General features: G+C 39.2%; 1 protein-coding gene across 1 annotated transcript in view; it reads right to left on the bottom strand.

Annotated features, from left to right (window-relative positions):
• csmd3a (CUB and Sushi multiple domains 3a) overlaps window positions 1-20,753 on the bottom strand; it is a 232,042-nt gene that overhangs the window by 100,430 nt on the left and 110,859 nt on the right. Inside the window, 7 exon segments of the mRNA XM_046833559.1 lie at window positions 4,685-4,801; window positions 11,374-11,568; window positions 16,384-16,571; window positions 17,465-17,603; window positions 18,301-18,492; window positions 19,498-19,700; window positions 20,131-20,257. Of these exon segments, the coding sequence (XP_046689515.1) occupies window positions 4,685-4,801; window positions 11,374-11,568; window positions 16,384-16,571; window positions 17,465-17,603; window positions 18,301-18,492; window positions 19,498-19,700; window positions 20,131-20,257 (1,161 nt within the window).

The following is a 20,753-nucleotide window of genomic DNA, read 5'->3' as shown; positions in this document are numbered from 1 at the left end:
TTACAATCTGCTACAAACCACTGAGACAGAAAAGGATGTTTGTGCGTGTGTGTGTGTGTGTGTGTGTGTGTGTTTGTTTATGTGTATTATAGGTTGCTGTCCATGTCCTGATGTGAGGTGATGAGGTTTTTTAGGTCAATCTGAAAGAGACGAGAGAGAGAGAGAGAGAGAGAGAGAGAGAGAGAGAGAGAGAGAGAGAGAGAGAGAGAGAGAGAGAGAGAGAGAGAGAGATCTGGGAAAGTAGATAAAGAGATAGAGAGAAGCAGAGCAAAAATTAATCAGAGAGAGAGAGAGAGAGAGAGAGAGAGAGAGGAGAGAGAGAGAGAAAGAAAGAGAGAAAGTAGAAGAGCTGAATAAAGCATGTCACATTCATGACACTGCAAACATGCCACCACGAGCAGCTCATCTTCATCATTATCCTCATCATCCTCCATCCTCTATCCTTACCGCCCTCATCTTCATGTTCCTTACCTTCCTCATCATTCTCACCTCCCTTATCTTCCTTACCTCCCTCACCTTTATCATCATCCTCGCCTGGTGCATTCTCCTCATGTTCTTACCTTCCTCACCTCTATCATCTTCCTCACCGCCCTCATTTTTCTCATCACCTCCACATCAATCATCCTCACCTCCCTCGCTTCCATCACCCTCCTCATCATCCTCACCTCCCTCACGTTCCTCGCTTCCATCACCCTCCTCATCATTCTCACCACACTCATCTCTCTCACCATGCTCATTGTCCTTATCTCCTTCATCTCCCTAACACAAGTGAACACAACATGCAGTTTTTTCAATGAGGGAAAACGAAATCTAAAACTACATGGCCCTGTGTGAGAAAGTGTTTGCCCCCTGGTAAAACTGTGGTTCAGACTCATTGCAAGTTATCGCAAATGCTTGATTGTGGTTGTTGCTGCTAAGGGCGGCCCAACCAGTTATTATGTTTAGGGGGCAAACACTTTTGAACGCATGTTGTGTTCACTTGTGTTATCTTTTACTAATATTTAAATTCGTTTGATGATGTGAAACATTAAAGCGTGACACACATGCAAAAAAATAAGAAATCAGAAAGGGGCAAACACTTTTTCACACCACTGTAGAAATCGTTCTTTACCGATGCAAATATGTAAAAAAAACCCGCCAACTTTTGTCCTTTACATTACGTCATTCACTTTTATACCGACGCACAAATCTTACCGTCCCTGATCTATAAACGTTCACGCCTGATGTGAGCAGTTTGAGTGACGCCTATGACGGACCACCGCCGCTAAAACAAAGCCTAGGTATCACAGCGGACAGAAGCTCAGGGATTACTCTCGCTACTCCACGTTTATTTGCGGTGCGATGCTAAATATATTCCTCTTTGAGCATGAAAATCCTCCTGGACACATCACTGTGCTCTGCTTAGAGCCGGCAAATATAGAAGACAAAGAAAACAAGCTTAAGTGTTGACTTCTCTTTTTTTAGAGAGAAAAAGTATGAGAAAAGGATAAAAATATGTGCTGGTGCCTGAGGGAGAGGGAGAACGAGAGCACAGAGAGGCAGAGGATCAAGAGAGGAGAGAGATCGGAGGCAGATAGAAGATTGATAGGAGGAAAGAGAAGGTCATGAGAGGAGGAAAAAAACTTCTGCGTTAAAGTTAAACGCTGAATGAAATCAAGAAGACCTGTTTGGATTTTTCCTTGTGCACTATTCGGACAAAAGTATTGGGACAGAGGACTTTTTTCCACCCATTTCTCAAAGTCCTCACTAATAAACACTATAATTTTAAATGAATGATAAATTTAATTATTTATTTATGATATGTTGTATTTATTAAAATGCAAACAATAATAAAAAAATCACCGAACATTTTACAATTTTAAAAGAATAATTCATCTCATTATTTATGGCACACAAAACAAATAAATAAACGTGGTTAAAAGCATTGGAGCACACAATTCTATAGGATGCGTTTGTTTGCTGTAGAATGAAATTTTCCCTTCACTTGAAACCTGTTCCAGCATCACGATGCCCCTGTGCACCAAACCAGCTACATGAAGATCTGCTTTACACGGGTTGGATGTATGTGGAAGATCTCCTGCTATAGAGCTTCAGCCCTGTTGAACACTTTTGGGATGAATGTGAATGCAGACCTCCTCTCCTTCTCACCTCCATCACTACCTGACTTTACTCACACCCTCGTGGATGAATAAATCTCCACAAATTCTCTACAAAATCTGGTGGAACATCTTCTCAGAAGAGTGGAGATTATTATAACAGCAAATGGAGACTAAATGTGGAATGGGATGTTCAAAAAGAGCACTCCAATGGTCAGGGTTGGACCGATCGTTTGGCCATATATTTGAGGGCAATTCTTTTCCAATATCGATGTCTTTTCTTCCTCTTTTATTAGATTCACACTTGTGGCTGAAAGAATCTCCACAAAATTTAGAACATCATCTTCCCAGAAGAGCGATTGAATTTTTTGTTTCGACAGAACGTGCAGGCAATTTACCAACACTCATTTTCATTATGTACATATAAAAGACATTTTATTAATAAAAAGCTGTGTTGTATTTATTCAGAAGGGATTTTTTTAAGCAATCAGTCACCTTACAAGCTATTAATACTGGGGAAATCACTTGGGCTGTGAGCGATTAAGAGCGCAATTAAATGATAAACTCGGCTGAAGTGACTCGGTGATGCCTTCTGAGAGCGTCTCAGAGGAAATGACATCCAGCATCGCTCCAATAAACAACCTGAACGTGACAGTCGCGTGGATCGTGCTCACGTATTCCTTTCCTTCCTGAACCTGCTTTTCCGAAAACCGACGGGTTACACGATAACAAAAACCCTACAAAAACAATTTTTTATATTGTTCCGTCATCACCACGTTCCAGTTCTGAAACGTTCCTCTTCTCACGCTGAAGCCGAGGCTGGACAGTAGGATTACTGAGGAGGCATAAGTGTAGGATGGATTACAGAAGCATCCAGCTGTGTGCACAGCAGCACACCTACACGATATACATGTATAAATGATGAGAAGTCCACATGTCTTTGAGAAGAAGGAGAGAGAAGAACGTCGAGAATGTTCTCGACAGATCTCTCGGATGATGTTCCAAATCGACGCTGAATTAATGTATTTTAATAACATGACCTTCTGCACAGACGAAGAAAACTTGCATATTTTTAGAATTCGTGACCAAACACTTACTGCTGTTTTTCAGTCCAAAATTCACTTCAGCAATAAGACTTCAAGATAATAATAATATTACTATTATACATCTCACAGGCCAAAAGAAACGAAGACACACGTACACTTCTATTCCACTGGACCGCCTTTTGCTTTGATTACAGCACGAATGCCATCATTCCGATAAGCTCATGCAATTTCCGTCCAGAGCTTCCTAATTTCTCACTGAGAGTTTGGATTGCTGATGGAAAACATATTCTAAAGTCTGCGTAAAATCTTTACCATATTCCAAAGATTCCCAATGGGATTAAGCTTTGAACTCTGTGGTGGCCAATCCATGTGTGAAAATGTCATCTCATGCTTCCTGAACCTCTCTTTCACATTTTGAGGCTGATCAAACCTGCCATCTTGATGTATTCCTGTGTCATCAGGGAGGAAAAGAATCTACTGATAGATAAAACCTGGTCATTCAGTTATTCTTTGTGCACAGAAATTTGCTGAACTGAGATTTGACCAACTGAAGCAGCCTCGGATCATAACACTGCCCCCACAGGCTCCTTTCGTATTTCCTTGATGATTCATCACTCTGGAACAGGGTGGATCTAAACTCCTTAGACAACATTAACCTTTTCTCATTGCACCATGAGCAAACTAAATGCCTTTTTGACCAATTAGAATCTCTGATAAATTGTTGTCTTTAGGTTAAACAGCTGTTTAATCCCAATCCCTTGAGTTTTTTTCGCACTGTGCTTCTAAAAAAAAGCTTTTTTTCACTATAAAACATAGCTGCAAGTGCTTTTGTTTTATTTTTATGATTAGATTTTCACATTCCTTCCTTGTAGATGACAATTCACCACTATCCTTCCAGGGTTTAATAAAGACTTTTACCACAATTTTAGTAGTTTCAGGATCTCCTTAGTCATTTTCTTTGCATGACACAGGCTGACAATTTGACCTTCTGCAACAGAGCTTTTCTACGATCACAGGAACGTCTTCCAACATGGTTGTATAAGAAATGAGAAGCTCCTCAATGCATTAGTTAAATAACTTGTTGCAGCTGAAACATTCATCGCTTTCACTTATTTGGAAATATTTCATATATTCCGACATCTTTTTTCTCAACATTTGATATTAGTCTAAATTAAATTACAATTTCAGAGGGATAAAGAGTATAACATTTAAAGATCGATCTATTTACACCCACTGGATCCAGACGCTTTGCCTCCTTTATAAATTCTTGTTTAGTTTTTTTGTTCATCATCAAACAAACTTAAATAGTTGAAAGTTTTCTAATGATTTATTCGGTCTTTCTTTTGTACGTAGCTTCACAAAGACGCTTCACTCGATCCCAGTAAATGTGAATTCTTCAGAGTGTGAAATAAAGAGAATTACGCTGTCTGCTCATGTGAATGATGGAGGTCTGGGTTACCAGGCCACGGCTGTGAGCTTCTGCTACGTCTATGCTTATCCGCTCTCATGAATCAGAAACAGTAATGCAGTGAGGAGGCTTACCGAACTCGCCTGACACCGAGATCTCGTACAGGCACGTCTGGCCTTTGGTGTAGTTGCGAGGGTAGTTGGGTGAAAGCACGGTGCCCTCTGACCCCGTTGACCTGCTTCCACAAGGTGCTGTAGGCATAAAAAATATTATTAATTATTCATGCACAATATCAAATATGAGCTCAATTATATGAATTCCTTGTTTAATTCTTGTGTGCATAAATAGAAAGGTGCTTTAAATTCTTTCTTCTCATAACCCATGATACAGCAGCCCCTGGAGAATAGAGGGTTAAAGGCCTTGCCCAAGTGCCCCAAGAGTGACACTTTGGCGATACCGGGGTTTGAACCCCCGACCTTCTGATTAGTAACCCAGACCCTTAGACACAGAGCTACAACAACACGACTTTGTGTTTTTTGTTACGTTGTGAAGTATCTAGATCAGTTCTATTTCAAAAGGGGAAGTGGTTGCTCAGTGATTAAGGCTGTGGGTTGGTGACCAGTTCAAGGCCCCATATTGCTAAGATGCCAAGAAAATTTTATATTTTTTTAATGCCATTTTTTTATTTAATTATTATAATTTTGTTGCACAATAGTTTACACACAGCACAAGATGGAATTTTTTTTAATGCAATTAAATTTGAATGTTTTATCCAAGATTATCCTGCAAGATATTTCTTTCCGACTACATTTAAGCTTCCTGTTATTGGCTAACCAGCAATTTTGTAAATTTCATGGCATTTTGCAACCCTAATCGTGGCTGACTGTGCGCTCCGAACCCAGCTTTCCAACAGAATGACATGGAGTTCTGGTCGTTTAGATTTGAGAACTCAGTAGTGCTGTGGCGGTAATGAGTACAAGCCTAAACGCATTACGGCAAATGATAGGCTTTGAAAAGAACAGTGTTTTATCATCACAAAGACTTTGACAATGGAACCTAGAATTTCTAGTAGAAGATAAATAAAGAAAAATAAAACCAGATGGAGGAACCACACTTAGATAATTCTATCAACTTCTAATCACTTTCTAAGACCCACTCATTTAAATCATGGAATCAGCTGTACAGCACAGAAAAGCGCAAATAAAAATAAAATCCAAAGTAAATAGATAAAAAAAACCACACTTTTAAATACTTCGAAACCCCCCCCAAAATACCCAGTTCCTTCTTGACCAACGTACGTTTAGAGGAACTTTGCACTTGAATTGTGTTTTACAAAAGTCAACATGAGACATAAATAAATGAGACGCGGCCGTCTGACAGCTCCTAAAAGCCAGCGTGGTCATTAATCACTCAAGGCCACATGGTCCAGCTTGACTTGTTTGTGAGAGGAGCTGAATTATGGAAGGCCTTGTTAACAGTGTACAGTCGTATATCAACTGTCTGTCTGCGACTACAGACACGCCGGGGTGATCGTATCGAAAAGACAGCTCAGAAATAATCACCGCTAATACAATATCCAAACATTTCATATTCGAGAATGTCTGGAAAAATAATCATTTTTGATTGATTGAACTTGTGATGATTTATAAGGCAAGCAGGAAAAAGTTTGATATAATTATAAGCTGAGGAAACACTTTTAACCTGTGTCATTTGTTGTGACAAATGTATGGACACCTGACTAGAAGATTGGTCATCCCAATCTACATTTAGTCCCCATTTCTCATTATAATAACCTCCATTCTTCTGGGAATATTCACCAGATTTTGTGAACAAATCAGCCACAAGGGTGTCAGTAAAGTCGGGTACTGATGAAGGTGAGTTAAGGAGGTCTGGGGTGCAGTCAGCATTCACATTAATCTCTAAGAAGTTCAAGAGGAATGGAGTTCTATAGCAGGAGATCTTGCACTTCATTTTATTGAAACCATATTTTCATGGAGGTGGTTTCACGTACAGGGGTAGTGTCATGCTGGAACAGGTTTTGGCCTCGTAGTTCAAGCAAAGTAAAAGTTCCCTGGTGGTCTAGTGGTTAGGATGCAGCCCGGGTTCGATCCCTGGTCAGGGAACCAACCCCATTCATTAGGGTTGCACAAGCCTTAGTGCAGGTCCCAAGCCCGGATAAATGGGGAGGGTTGCGTTAGGAAGGGCATCCAGCGTAAAAACATGTGCCAAATCAAACATGCAGGTGGTCTGCTGTGGTGACCCCTAACGGGAGAAGCCAAAAGAAAGTTCAAGCAAAGTGAAAATTTAAGTTCGCACATCCGTCAAGTCAAGTACAATTGTGAGCCTTCAACTTGTTCATACAGTGTATACTATACACGAGGATGTAAACAAATTTGAACTACATGACATTATTTACTTTTCACTGAAAAATACACTCACTGCATTAATACACACTTCGTCTAAGTCGAATCGAGGTCTAAGACGTCAATGCGACATCGATTTGGATCGCTGTTCAAGCACATTTTTCTATTCCACTCCGAAACCCCCCACCAAGCATTACCTTTAGACATGGAATATTTAGTCAGTTGTTTGTTCCTGGCTAAATGATGCCCCAAAAATGACCAGTTATGTCGATTAATCACAGAATCGAAGCTGTGTGAAGCGAGCTGAATGTGTGTATCACATAGCAGGAGTATGAAACTGGAATAAATAATCATCTGAGCTACCACTTCCCTGATACTGACTGCCTCCCACGATATGAAACATAGCCAGAAATACGACTTGAAACCAGAAACCGACATGCCCTCGTCTTGCTCTTTCATTATAATTTTATTGATCTGAGTTGTAAGAAATGTGACAGAGGTCAGGGTTTGGGTTATGGATGGGTTTTGTGTGTGCGAACGTTCATTAGTCTGAAGTCAAACAAACCGAATCCAATTATATTGCTCTTGGATGAAATTGGTGAAGAAAAGTGAAGGGATACCAACAACGATCTTAGGAATGTAAAGCAAGGTCAGAGATTACCCTGGGACGTGGCTGTGAATGTGTCAGGTTTATTTATTTATATATATGGATAGGATAAGATAAGATATATATACAACTGAGCAGCTATGGGGTTAAGAGCCTCGCTCAGGGGCCCATTAGTGGCAGCTTGATGTGGCAGAGATTTGAAAACAAAACAATTTCTGGTTGAATAATGAAAGTATTTTTATATCAAACAAGATACTTTAAAGACTCCTCAAAGAAGTTGCACATGCTACATCATTACTATTTCTCATAATCAATCTATTCAATATTCATTTTCTATCAATCCAATCATCAACATCAGCCATATGTATACCCCCAAGACAAAACACCCCCCACTTCCCCCATTTTTTTCAATTGTCGGTCATTTCCCTTCAGTATTCCTCATCCACAAATGTAACATTAGCATAAACAAAGATAGATTGGATTCTTGCAGTTGTAAATCGTCCTTCCACGGTGTCGTGGTTCTTCAGCCCAGTGAGTAAAAAAAACAAAACCAAAAAAAATTGCCTGTATGAGTAATAAGACGAAGGGCAGAAACCCCTTCCCACCCGCTGGGTTCATTCAACAAGAGGTAGGAGAAGGTAAACAGAGCATGTTTGTCCTTGGCGGTTATACAGAACACTGCGCAGATGTTACAGGCTCTCACCTGGGAGCCGCACATACGCACAGCTACATTCATTATTAATCAGGGCTCCGGTGTAGAGAGGATTGGCTCGGTAATGAAATATGTGCAGCGACTGCGAGGGGACCCGCAGTCCACGGTCGCCGAGCAAAGTAAGATGATCGGATAATAATCAGCGTGAGGTGAATGACTACAAAGCCTGAGTGTACAGACTTATGGTTTAAGGTTCAAATCCGAAAAAATACTTAATATTTCCATATACACTATATGGACAAAAATTATTGTGACACCTGACCTCCCCAGATGTGTATGATTGGACATGAAGGCACACAACTGTATAGGATGTGGAAGCAACTTACTGGGAACATCACAGAAAAGTGGAGGTTATTATAGTGTAACAGTATTTTCACAGAGAGATATAGTGAGTGGATTTAAAACCCTGGTGAGTGTAACAGTGTGCATCTTGCATTAACTATGTTTGTTCGTTCTGTTTGAAGACGTCAAAGCAACATGTATTTAGATGACTATTAAAAGAATACATAGAAAATAATAAAATGACGTTTATGAGCGTTTTGTGAAATGAACCTCAGGTCTGAATCGTAACCCAAAATCCTAAACATAAGCAGGGCAAAGGTCACAAACAAATCTGGAAGCACCTAGAAATCTATGAAACAAAGAACAAACGACTCAGTAATGGTAACGAAATGAACAATTTACTTTGTGATCACAAAACATTAAACTATCTCAAGGCATGAGTGGAAATAGGAAATGAATTGAAACAATGATAATGCAGATGTATGCAAAAATATGCTAGCACTAGACATGACTAGACTAGCATCATAATGCTAAGGATAGTTCCTGATATTGCTAAGAATAAGTCCTAATAATTCCAGGGTGAGTTCCTGATAATGCTAAGGATAATTCCTGATAATGCTAGGGCTAGTTCGTGATATTGCTAAGAATAGTTCCTGATATTGCTAAGAATAAGTCCTGATAATTCTAGGGTGAGTTCCTGATAATGCTAAAGCTAGTTCTTGATAATACTAAGGATAGTTCCTTATAATGCTAAGGCTAGTTTCTGGTAATGCTAAGGATAGTTTCTGATAATGCTAAGGCTAGTTCCTGACAACACTGAGGATAGTTCCTGATAATGCTAGGGCTAGTTCTTGATATTGCTAAGGATAGTTCCTGATAATGCTAGTGCTAGTTCTTGATAATGCTAGGGCTAGTTCCTGGTAATGCTAACGAAAAGTCCTGATAATTCTGGGGGCGAGTTCCTGATAATGCTAAGGATAGTTCCTGATAATGCTAAGGATAGTTGCTGACAAGAAAATTGGCTCTGCTAATGAAATATGTGCACATATATAAAGAAGGAAAGTCCATAAATCAATTCCTACATTTTTTTGACAAGTAATTATATTTCCTACATGTTAAATAAAAGGAAGAAGCTTCGCATGGTGTGAAATATCAGTTTAAATTGGGAAAACAAACCTGAGTGTCCCTTTGAAGATTTATGAAAATACTGAATTGTGGACACTGCCAAGTTTAATATATTTTTTTTCGCTCAAAAAAAATCATTTAAAGCCCTGATGGACTTGTTAGTGAGCTGGCAAGTTGAATCAGGTGTGTTGGATCAGGCAAAACACTAATGGGCACAAGGCAGGGGGTCCGCAGGGCTGAAACGCTAAGCCATTACTGCAAACTCTGATGAATTTTACTGTATACCTTCAATTTCTCACACGGAGATTGGATTCCTACTCCAGAACTTATAATTCCTTTTCAACCCTAATGGAATTTTGATCGTGTTCGGTCCTGATGTAACCTCATTGCATAAGACCCCTGTGAAGGAAAAATATCCAACCTGGATGGATATCTTGTAGCATATGGTACGTGGAAATGAAAGTGGTGCTCTTATGGCTGTCAATTGCGTGTCAATAGCAGAGAATTTTAAGCGTGCTGCAGAGATACTGTGCATGTCGCGTTTAGGGAAACCATCTGGAGCAGAAGAAGACGACGAGGAACGGGAACGCGATTAGGTTTCAGGCAGAAATCAAGATAAAGTGGATATTAGGCGCACGCCAATTCGATCTGAATGATCAAAAGCATTGCGCGGCATGAAGAAAGATTAAACTTGGCATCGAACTCATCAATGGCGATGCCTCTGCCGCTAACAAGTCTGGTGCTCTTTTTCCACACTTGGAAAACCTCTGAAACAGAAAAGCAGCTATTTAAAAGCTTTGGTATAACCTTGTCTCTTTTGGAACAGATGGACAGACAGACGGACTGAGGGACAGGTGGATGGTAAAAAATATTAGATTCCTGGCAAACGTGCCTCGAGATCCTGAATATGAATGCGTAAGTACTGTAAAACAGGAGGACAATTCGACCTTGGTTTGACTTTGACCCAGTTTGGCTTAATTCCAAAATCAAATCTGTTGGTTCAAGAAATAACTGTGTATTTAATTCAACAAACATTGAACCACTTGGTCTTGAGATATTTTGCTACAGAAAATCTGGATCTGATTGATGGATAAGTGAGTGCCAATTTGTGTATATTGTACTAATGTGGTGTAAGGAAGTTGTTTACTTATATTTTGCAAAATCAGTCATTTCTTTTTATTTATAAAGGATAAAAACTGGTCAAACACGCAGCGATCCACCAATTAGGGTCGAGCGTGCACTGTTTTACACTTTTTTAAATTAGCGCTTGGTGTATCTACTGATCACCAACATACAGTTCAGCATCAATTCAACAGCAAACAGAACATTTAAAGAGGAATAAATAATGAAGAAGCTCCAGACTCGAACTCACACGCGCTTTATTTGAGTTATTTTTAAGTTGGGTTTTGGTTAATGATAATTGTAATAGAAATCAATCAGTGTTTGAGTCATTGATATCAATCTATTAATAGATCAGTGTGCTGAGAGTCACATTTGAGTCTTTTTACATCAACTAAGTTAATTAGGTAAAGAATCTTGTGATAAAAATGACAATAGGAAAATTATAGTTATAATAAATCATAGTATTTTGGATACATTTGAAGGCAAAAATCTTTGTACTTCAACTTAAGTGAAAGTTTAAAGGGACACTTTGACATTTACTGGAGTCATATTTTACACAGTGAATCTTTGTACTTCATGCATTACTGGGTAGTATGGAGGAATCATCACCACCTTGACAGCTGGGCAGCGCTCGGTTCCACTCGGGTCGGTTGGTGTTGCCCATCACGCAGGTGAGAGTGGAGTAGCCCTGCAGCTGGTAGCCTGGTTCACAGTGGAAGGTCAAACTGGAGCCCAGTTTATAGTCACTGCCCAGTCGAGTACCGTTCATCACACTGCCTGGGTCAAAGCACGCCTCTCTCAGCTTAGCTGGTGGGGAAAAAACAGAGGTACTCTGTAATGAATAACAGTTCATAAATTAATAAATATATAAAATAATCCACTGTTCATCATAAATAACATTCTGGATTTTAACTAAACAATAATCCCAAATTATAAACCTCTCTCTACTGAATATGGAGAAATTTAAGCAAATTGACTTGAATGCTATAAATTTGATGATGACTCCTTCCATTCATGTTAAATAAACAAAAAAAGGTTTATATTATATTTTGGTTAATTAAAGAGCCTGCTTGTAATCATTCGTTATTTCTGCCTGGGCGTGTGCTAACAATGCCGTAGTGCTGCAAGAAACGGGACGAGCAAACTAAACAGTAAGATTTCATGCACATAAAGAGGAGTTCAAATCCCAAAAAATAGCGATGGCCTGGGGGGGTGGAGCCAGGACCAAGTGCCCATAGCTGGAGTATAATGAGCGCTGCAATCCATCCCAGCCAGCGGCTCATTAGAGGAAGAATAAAGGAGCTGCTTGCCAGAAGAGAGAAAAAAGAAGACGCTGGAGAATCTGTGTTTGCATGCAACAGTGCGGTAATTGCCTTTTCTCTCCACCTCCCAAAAGATTCCCTCGACGAAGTTCACACTCCGGCTCATCAGCCCAAGCCTGTAGGATTCACACAGGAGCTGAGAGTGGATTTATACAATATAAAATGACAAAGGAAGGTGGGACAGTCAAAGAGGGACAATCTCACAGAGATGTGTAGCTAAAGGAGTTACATCAAGAAAGCTGAGATTAAACCAATACAGCTGGTTGAGCAGGAGGTTATTTTCACATGTCTAGTGAAAAATATACACTAAGAGTTGTAACTATGAGGGCAAAATCCTGGCAAGGAAATTAAGAAGGAAATAGTAAGAAAAAAACACAAATCAGAAGATGTTCATTATGAAATCAGCCTTTAAACACATGTAGACCAAGTACAGGGAACCTGATCCAGAAACCCAAACTCGAGAAAGTTGCTGAAGTTTTGGGAGAGGAAGGCTGACCCATATGGGTCTGATAAAGGATTCAAGCTGATTAACAGTCCTGGGTGTTCTTTGTTGTGTTTTTCACTTTATGATGCACCAGATCTTTTCAAATGGTGAAAGGTTTAGAGTGCAGACAGGCCAGTTCAGCACCCATACTCTTCTACTACAAAGTCATGCTATTGTAATAGATGCAGTTAGCATTGTCTTGCTAAATTATGCAATGCCTTCTCTGAATAAGACATTTTCCACAGTGTCCCAACTTTTTTTTTTTTTGCAGCAAATTATGTGAGATCTTCTTAATTCTACAGTAGAATGCACCCACACTTCTAAACAAACTGCAAAGGGTAAATCCTAAAGAACAAGAATGAAAAGCCAACCTGGAGAGAACCCATTTGGTGTCCCACAGCACTCCTTAGGAAAAACAAAGCATGAGCAATCCCTTGTGGTTTGAATGATAAATTAAACAAAGACCTGGACCCACAAAAGCAGAGTGAAACCTGACATTTCTGGACACACTGCAGAGATCAAAAACAGTTTAGAAAAATCCCTCCATGACCAGCATGTGATTGATCTAGGATGGTGGTCAGCCCATAATAAGACAAATGTCATCTTTTCATGAAAATGGCAGGATTCATGAACAAAGTAAGACCAGTCTACTACACTATAAAAAGGTAAAAAAAAAACTGGACACTGAAACCTGGTAGTTAACCTGGTTGTTGGCCAAATAGTTGTACAAATCCACCTACTGGACCAACTAATATAGCAAGTGTGTGGACTTCACACCTTCAGACCAATCGTGTGGTTCTTTGCCAAAAAGGTTAAAAAATGTAAATATCTCGGGGAAACTAAGAAGTCCAAAGACAGACTCCAAAACCTGTACGTACAGTTTAGCATTGATAGAGCACTAATGCCCTTTTTGAACTGAGTGCTGATAACATGCCAGATGGTCCGTCTCGCCTTTAGTCTGGAAGACGTGGTGTCCATGTTTTTTTAAAGAGAAATTTAAATTTTGATTTCGTTTGACACCAAACAGTTTTCCACTTAGCCTCAGTACATTTTAAATGAGCTTTGTCCCAAAGAGAATAACAGCATTTCTGGATCATGTTCACACATGGCCTTTCCTTAGCATGATAAGGATTTAACCTGCATTTGTGTAAACTGTGTTCACAGACAGTGATTTCTGGAGGTGTTAATGAGCCCATGCAGCGGTTTACACTGCAGATTCATGACTGTTTTATTGAGCCCCGAAGATCATGTACATTCAATGTTGATTTTTGCCATTGTCTCTTGTTCGCACAGGGATTTCTGCATGTTCTTTGAAACTTGGGAAAATTGGTATAAAAAGACCTGCAATGTCCTGCACAGAGATCTGACCCCAACCAGCCTTTCCAGAGGTGTGGAGGTTCTTATAACAATTCAATCTGGATCCAACAAGCACATTGGAATGTAATTCCAATAAATATATAGTCATAAAGTGTATCTTGGTATATTTAATGATAACAAAATCGATTAAACAGGGAGCAGTGGCACAATCCAGGCTACAAAAGCCTACCAAAAAATTTCTATGCAACACGTACGTATATCGAGGGAAAAGTTCAGGAAAGTTGACCTTGGTGACTCCGAGCAACTTCAGGCCTCTGACCAGAAATGCAGCTGAATGAGAAACTCTGAAAAATTTAAGCGAGGCACTCAGCAGCCTGTCAAAGACTGAAATGTGTCCCACATAATAAAAGTATATCTTGCAAACATGCGAAGGCGCCTGTGACAGGCCTTCACTTCGTATGAGAAAAAGAGCAGGTCGTGAAGTGCTGCAGCCAAAAGAATCAAACAGAAGTGGTCTTTTCTTTTTTTTTTTTTTTTTTATACAGCTCCTGAATTATTATGGACATTTCATGCCAAACCGAGTCTTGGCTCGAAGCCCTGGTAAAAAAACATTGGAAAGACTTCTGCTGCTTCAATCACAGGTACTTGTACTCTGTGATGGTCTTATTATGGGATGTGTGCTCTGACGGACTTGGCAGATGAAGCGCCAGTTGGTAAAATGACCAGTCAGCTGTGTGTTTCTGTAGCTTTCAGTAGAATACTTGAAATCTTTGAAAACAAGGCATTTGAAGAAATTTGCCAATTAGCACCTCTAGTGCCAGGTTCCACAAGAACAAACCAGTGTGTTGTCCAGAGGCCTGAGTGCAAAATCAAAGTGTTCACCTTTTAAAAAAAAATCCATGTTCCATTAACAGTCTTTTATTACAGCATATACGCCAACCGAGATCATTCATATGCTGGTCATGAAGCCCTTTTTGTCGACTCGCGGCAGTAGTAAAGTAGGTCCAGATTTTTTCACAGATTGCAACCCATATGAATCTCACAATATCACATGGTGTCTCACTCTCTACTTGAACAGAAAACATTATAACTTGGACTCAATATTGCTTGTTTTTTTTTTTCCCCTCAAGATCTCGTTTTTAACACTTGCTACTAAAAGTTTTTTCTCAGAAGCCTTGAGCTTAATGGAGTGATTGTCTTCATCTCCTCTGCATGTGAGACAAATAACCAGGGCAACCAGAAGAGATAAATGGTATTGCGGTATATTTAGAATAGTGATTGAAGGCTTGCTGAGAAACAGCACCGCTTTTTCAGATTTTCTGAAGAGAATGTGGTTAGAGGCACCAGCAATGCGGATAATTTTGTCAGAGAAGAGTTGGTCAAAGATCTAGAGAAGGGGAAAGGGGGTAACTCAGTGGTTCAGATGTTCTTCTGATCAGAAGGTCGTGAGTTCTAATCTAAGCACTACCCACACTGCGACTGCTGGGCCCTTGAGCTCAGTGGTATGAATGAGATCATTCTCATATAAAAGCGAAAGCAAAATGCCGTTGAAGGTTGCATTTGTGATTTCTCTCGTTATCATAAAGGATATTATAACAGGAGATTTTTTTTTTGCTGCAAAAGTGCAGAACTCACATTAGACTCAAAATCATGGAGTGTAGTGTTTTTTTTTATTTAATTAAATTTTCGGTATAGCACTTTAATTTGTAAAGATGTTCCTTTATTAAAAACTAGTTTGAGATTTATATCTCCTTGCCCGATTTTAACCACACTAGCATTCTATGAACATGAGAAACTCCAGACAGAGAGCAACCCAGGCTCAGGATTAAACCCAGGTTCTCTGAGGATGTGGTATTTTAACCGGTTTAAACATACCTTCAAAAAGATGAAGCCAATCACAGACAAGATTATCTAACGTCCAATGCATAGATAGAATGGGGCAATGCAAATAAGCATTTGAAAGAATATTGAGTTCAAACTAATATGTTTCTTATTCAAGAAAATATCGGTCACAAAAATTGACTCTGCACAAAACCCTACAGTACCAACGCCTTCTATGCCCAGTATGTGATCTTCAGGATGGTGGACAGTTCATAATGGTGCAAACAAAGAGGAAGCCATCAAATAGAGGCAGCCTTCAAATTTAGAGACAGGTTTTTACCTTCAACCTCAACCTACTAGAAGTACTATAAACACTAAGACCTCAACAAATATGTCTAAAGCAGCAAAGACTCAGAAGGTTCCAGAGGCACTGTTACAACAAGCAAGATGGAATATTATCATTTTTTAGGTTCTATCAGCATATTTTGCGAGGTGAAAAAACCCCCAAAAAACATGTCTGACATGTAAAATATACCAGAGGAACATTCACAGGATACTAATCCAAGCTTTGGCTCAAACTGTTGACTTAAAATGTATTTTTGAATCTAGTTTATTCCATTTTCTTTCAGTTTGTATTTTTTATTCATGTGTATGTTCGTTAGGTGCTGCTGTCTTTACCCTTGTACTCCAGATGGAAGCCGGTGTAGCTCACTGAACCATCACTGCGAAAGGCTATGTGCATGATGTTCGAGCTGCTCTCTATCTTCTCCGGCAGCTTGCTGTCTTGAAACGTCCCAATCAGATGGCTGTTGGTGTGCGGTCCATCATAAATGTACAGGAAGTCGTAATTGGGCTCAATGCTGAAGCTGAAATGGAAAGCAAAGACTCAGGAAGAACCTTGACAGGCGTTAAACATGATTTTTTGTACCTGCTTTACTGATATTTCTCCAAGATTGGAATAATCGTGAAAATATTGTAATTGGAGGGCAGGAAGCCAGAAACCCTTCAATGCACCAAAAGATTTAGCCTCTAATAGGGTTTTTAGAGAGCACTATCTACCAGTGGTTTTCAAAAGGCCATATCATATGATTAACACCACTTTCATCCACATCAAACCATTCATTGAGACCTTGTGAATGCTTTGACCAGCTTGTGGATGAGCATCTGATCATCCTTGAAGAGTCCACCATCAGGATGAAGGTAATCATTTCAAGAAACTTTGTATAGGTTTGCAGTGATGCTTCCTTCTAACCAGAGACAAGTGGAGGATACTAATGCATGAAGAAATGAGACCCACATCCTAACAAAATAATCAACTAGTTTTTACTTTGCTTGAAATCCTCACTAGGAGACACTAACTAAATAATTCTGGATCATAGGTGCATTTGAAGAGGCAGCTCTTATCAGGTTTTTCATGAATGGAAAAACAGCATTAGTGAAAATTGAGGATGAAATGGTCCCAAGTGGGAAAAATATATATTCTGTGAAATGAAGATAAAAATGCTCCATTTTACACTTGCGTATAAAAACAGGCTTTTTTTTCCTGGTTGTAACACACCGTTAATTAATGTAATATATCCAAAGAAAACAGCTCTTTCCACAGCATACGCAATACTTTCTAATTGTATTTGCTGAATATTTCAGAGATTTCTTCACAAAAAACTGCTACATCAGCTGATTTATTTTGTTTTTAAGAGATTTCTATTTATCAGTCAACTGACACCACACTACTACATCCTAAACACCAAGAAAGACCTACCTGATGAACGCCAATGAGATGACATAATCAGGGTGCACAGTGATGAACCAATCACAGTCTTTGCTATGTGGGTAGGGATGAGGAAAGTTTGGAGACAGGATGAATCCAGATGATCCTGTGATGTTTCCTCCACAAGGAGCTGAAAGCCAATAGAAACAATAGAATTCATTATTATTATTATCATTAGTAATAGGATAAAAATCTGAGGTAGAACATATAAATCGGAACTGGAATCCAGAAAGCCTAGGATGGATTGGTTTAGTGTAGAATAGTCAGCAAAAGATTTTTTTGCATATGTTGTTAAATGGGGTATTCAACACAAACATAACAAAACAGTTTGAATTTCTCCTCAGGAACTTTCACCTCAGGAACTCAGGAAGTTCAGCAAGTGCCCTCAAAATCAACATGGCTTTCAATAAACGTGGCGTACTGTTGTACTGTTGTCTTTCAAGATTGTGAAAACAAACTGTATTTAAAACAGTATAACACACAAAATTTGCAAAAAAAATTATAACTTAAAGTACTTTTTGACCACTAGTTTTGTAAACTGCACCCGACTGCAGAATCCTAGCAATTTCCCAGTCAGAAGACATGCTTCATATGCTCTGGTGCCTAAATGCTGACCGAGCACTCGATCAGAGATTTCTGTCGACGAGATTTATTATTAACGTCATTTTCTCACTTCTGAAAGGGTAAGATTAGTTTTTTTTTCTCTCTGGCTCGAGTTTACGGTGCTCCTCTGTACCATGGCAGGTGTGAAATGCTTGAAATGAGGTGAAACCCAAGGTTCCCAACAGAGTTTTAAGGTGGAACCTCTGCAAATTGAAAAATCTCACCGATGCAGGTAGGAGGGCTCGGTTGCCAGTAGTATCGGTTTTCCACCTGAATGCAGGTGATCCGAGATTCGCCCTGCAGTTCGTAGCCTGGGTCACAGACGAAGGTCATGGTATCGCCCGGTTCCTTGCCCTCACCACTCCGTGTGCCGTTCATTGGGGTGCCTGGGTCCCTGCAGGCGGTCGCTACTGAACCTGATAAATAAAACCAGGCAGAATTGATGCTTAAGAGGCTGCGTATCGAGTTCAGGACTTCAGCGGATTTTTATTCTACACATTACAGATTCAACGCCCACTACCTCAACCTGTCTTTTTGCACACATACATATACTGAACAAGCAACTGCAAACAACTGTACTATATTAGAAATTCTCAAATCAACAGTGTTTATGCCTCCAGGAATGTCAATCCTGCTTTGCATGTCAATATGTGTGTGTATATATATATATATATATATATATATATATATATATATATATATATATATATATATATATATTTCTTTGTGAAATTTGACTGTGAGGTTCTTGCTATCAAAAGCATTAAATCTTCTGTTCGTTCTATCTATCTATCTATCTATCTATCTATCTATCTATCTATCTATCTATCTATCTATCTACACACACACACACACACACACACACACACACACACACACACACACACACACACACACTTTCTTTTATTATATTTCGATAATTAAATTTTTTGTTTTTAGTTATACATTTAATTAAAATTCTAAATTGAATCGCATATGGTTGCGTATGTGACAAAAACAAATGAATTTTAATTTATTTTACAAAAAATTAAATTGTCCAGCTCTTTTTTTTTTTTTTTTTAAGTATTACTTGAAGTAAATAGCAGCTGGTTTGCTTTGCCCACCATAATGATGGAAAGAACCTCAAAATATCAGATATTTATTTCATTTCCTGCAGCTGTCCATCAGATACGCCAAACAAGCTAAAAAAATCAGATTCCGAAATTTTCTTCCTCCAGTCTTTAAAAAAAAAATTAGCCCGTTTTTTATTTACGTATTGATTTCTCCGCATTTATGCGCAGTGTGATTATCCAACTGGCTCCCAACCGACTCATGAAACACTAAAAATTAATCCAACATCTTAAATCTATTATGTTTAGTCCTGCAGGAATGCATTCCTTTAGTAAATAATGAATTCGTATATTTTAATTTAAGCTGCTTACTGGAAAAGTCGATTGCAAAGCCTGACTTGCTGATGTAGAAATCAGTCTCGAACTGAATGGTTACTACATTGAGGGTGCTGTGGATCCCATCAGGCAACAGCGAGCCACTGACTTCCCTCAGAAGCATCTCGTTCTCCGGATGCCCGTCCCACACCTTCAAGATGTCATGAGATGCTTCCGTGTCGAAAGCTAGAAACTGGAGGCTAAACAAAGAGAAATTAGATTTTAATTGCAATGAGAACATTTTAAAGCTTTTTTTTTGTGAAATTAAGATAAGATTTATAAACCTAGCTGACTCATTCTTTGCCTAGTTTTGGTTGACCAATAGCAATGGCTGGTCCCAAGACCCAATCAAGCAGACTTTCCCCTTAATAAACGTCCATGATGATCACCCGGAGACGACGAAACACAATCCTGATCTTTGTCTTGTAATTCATTACTGCTGAATCTTTATCACAGAATGCAATTAGCAGACATATTCTTTAACACTGAACTTCCTGTTCATCCTCCTTTATCATTCCTTTTAATCACTGACCTACTTACTAATGCTTTAGAAACATCTCTAAGGATAAAAAAAGACTTAACTTTCATGATGTTTGAATTAAATGTTATTTTACAGAAATGCTGAGGTACCTGACAGTATTGCCCGAGTCCACCTCGATGATCCAGGTACAGCGGAGATTGTTGTCATAAGGGAACGGATATCCAGGAGATAATATCCGGCCTGAAGACTCACCTCTGAAACTTCCACCACATTCGGCTACAAAAGACCAGAAAAAATAAACAGGTTTATGGGTCACCTACTGCTCATATCTGTGATACAGAAAAATGGCCTGTTTGCACAATCCCAAAAGAAAAGTTGCCAGATACTGCATAAAGTTTGTGGTCCATATAGTGTATTAAAGTTTGTGGATGTGTTTTTGAACATTCTATTAAATATTTAGTCCTTATTTTCTCTTATAATAATCTCCACTCTTCTGGGAAGATGTTCCACTAGATTTTATAGAGATTTGGAGGATGAGAATCATTCAGCCACAAGGGTAAAGTCGGGTACTAATGTAGGTGGGAAGTTGAGGAGTTCTGGGGTGCAGTCAGCATTCACATTCATCCCAAAGGTGTTCAGTAGGGTTGGAGCTCTAAAGCAGAAGATCTTCCTCCCAAAGGAAACTCAGGAGGAATCAGATGCGTTGGATCAAGAAACACATACAAGGTGAAGCACGATGGTGGTAGCACAGCACAGTAATAGCTTAACAGGC

This window comes from Silurus meridionalis, chromosome 21 (assembly GCF_014805685.1).
Source record: "Silurus meridionalis isolate SWU-2019-XX chromosome 21, ASM1480568v1, whole genome shotgun sequence".
Lineage (NCBI taxonomy): Eukaryota > Metazoa > Chordata > Actinopteri > Siluriformes > Siluridae > Silurus > Silurus meridionalis.
The sequence above is the reverse complement of the archived record's forward strand: the minus strand, read 5'-3'. Positions and strand labels throughout refer to the sequence as shown.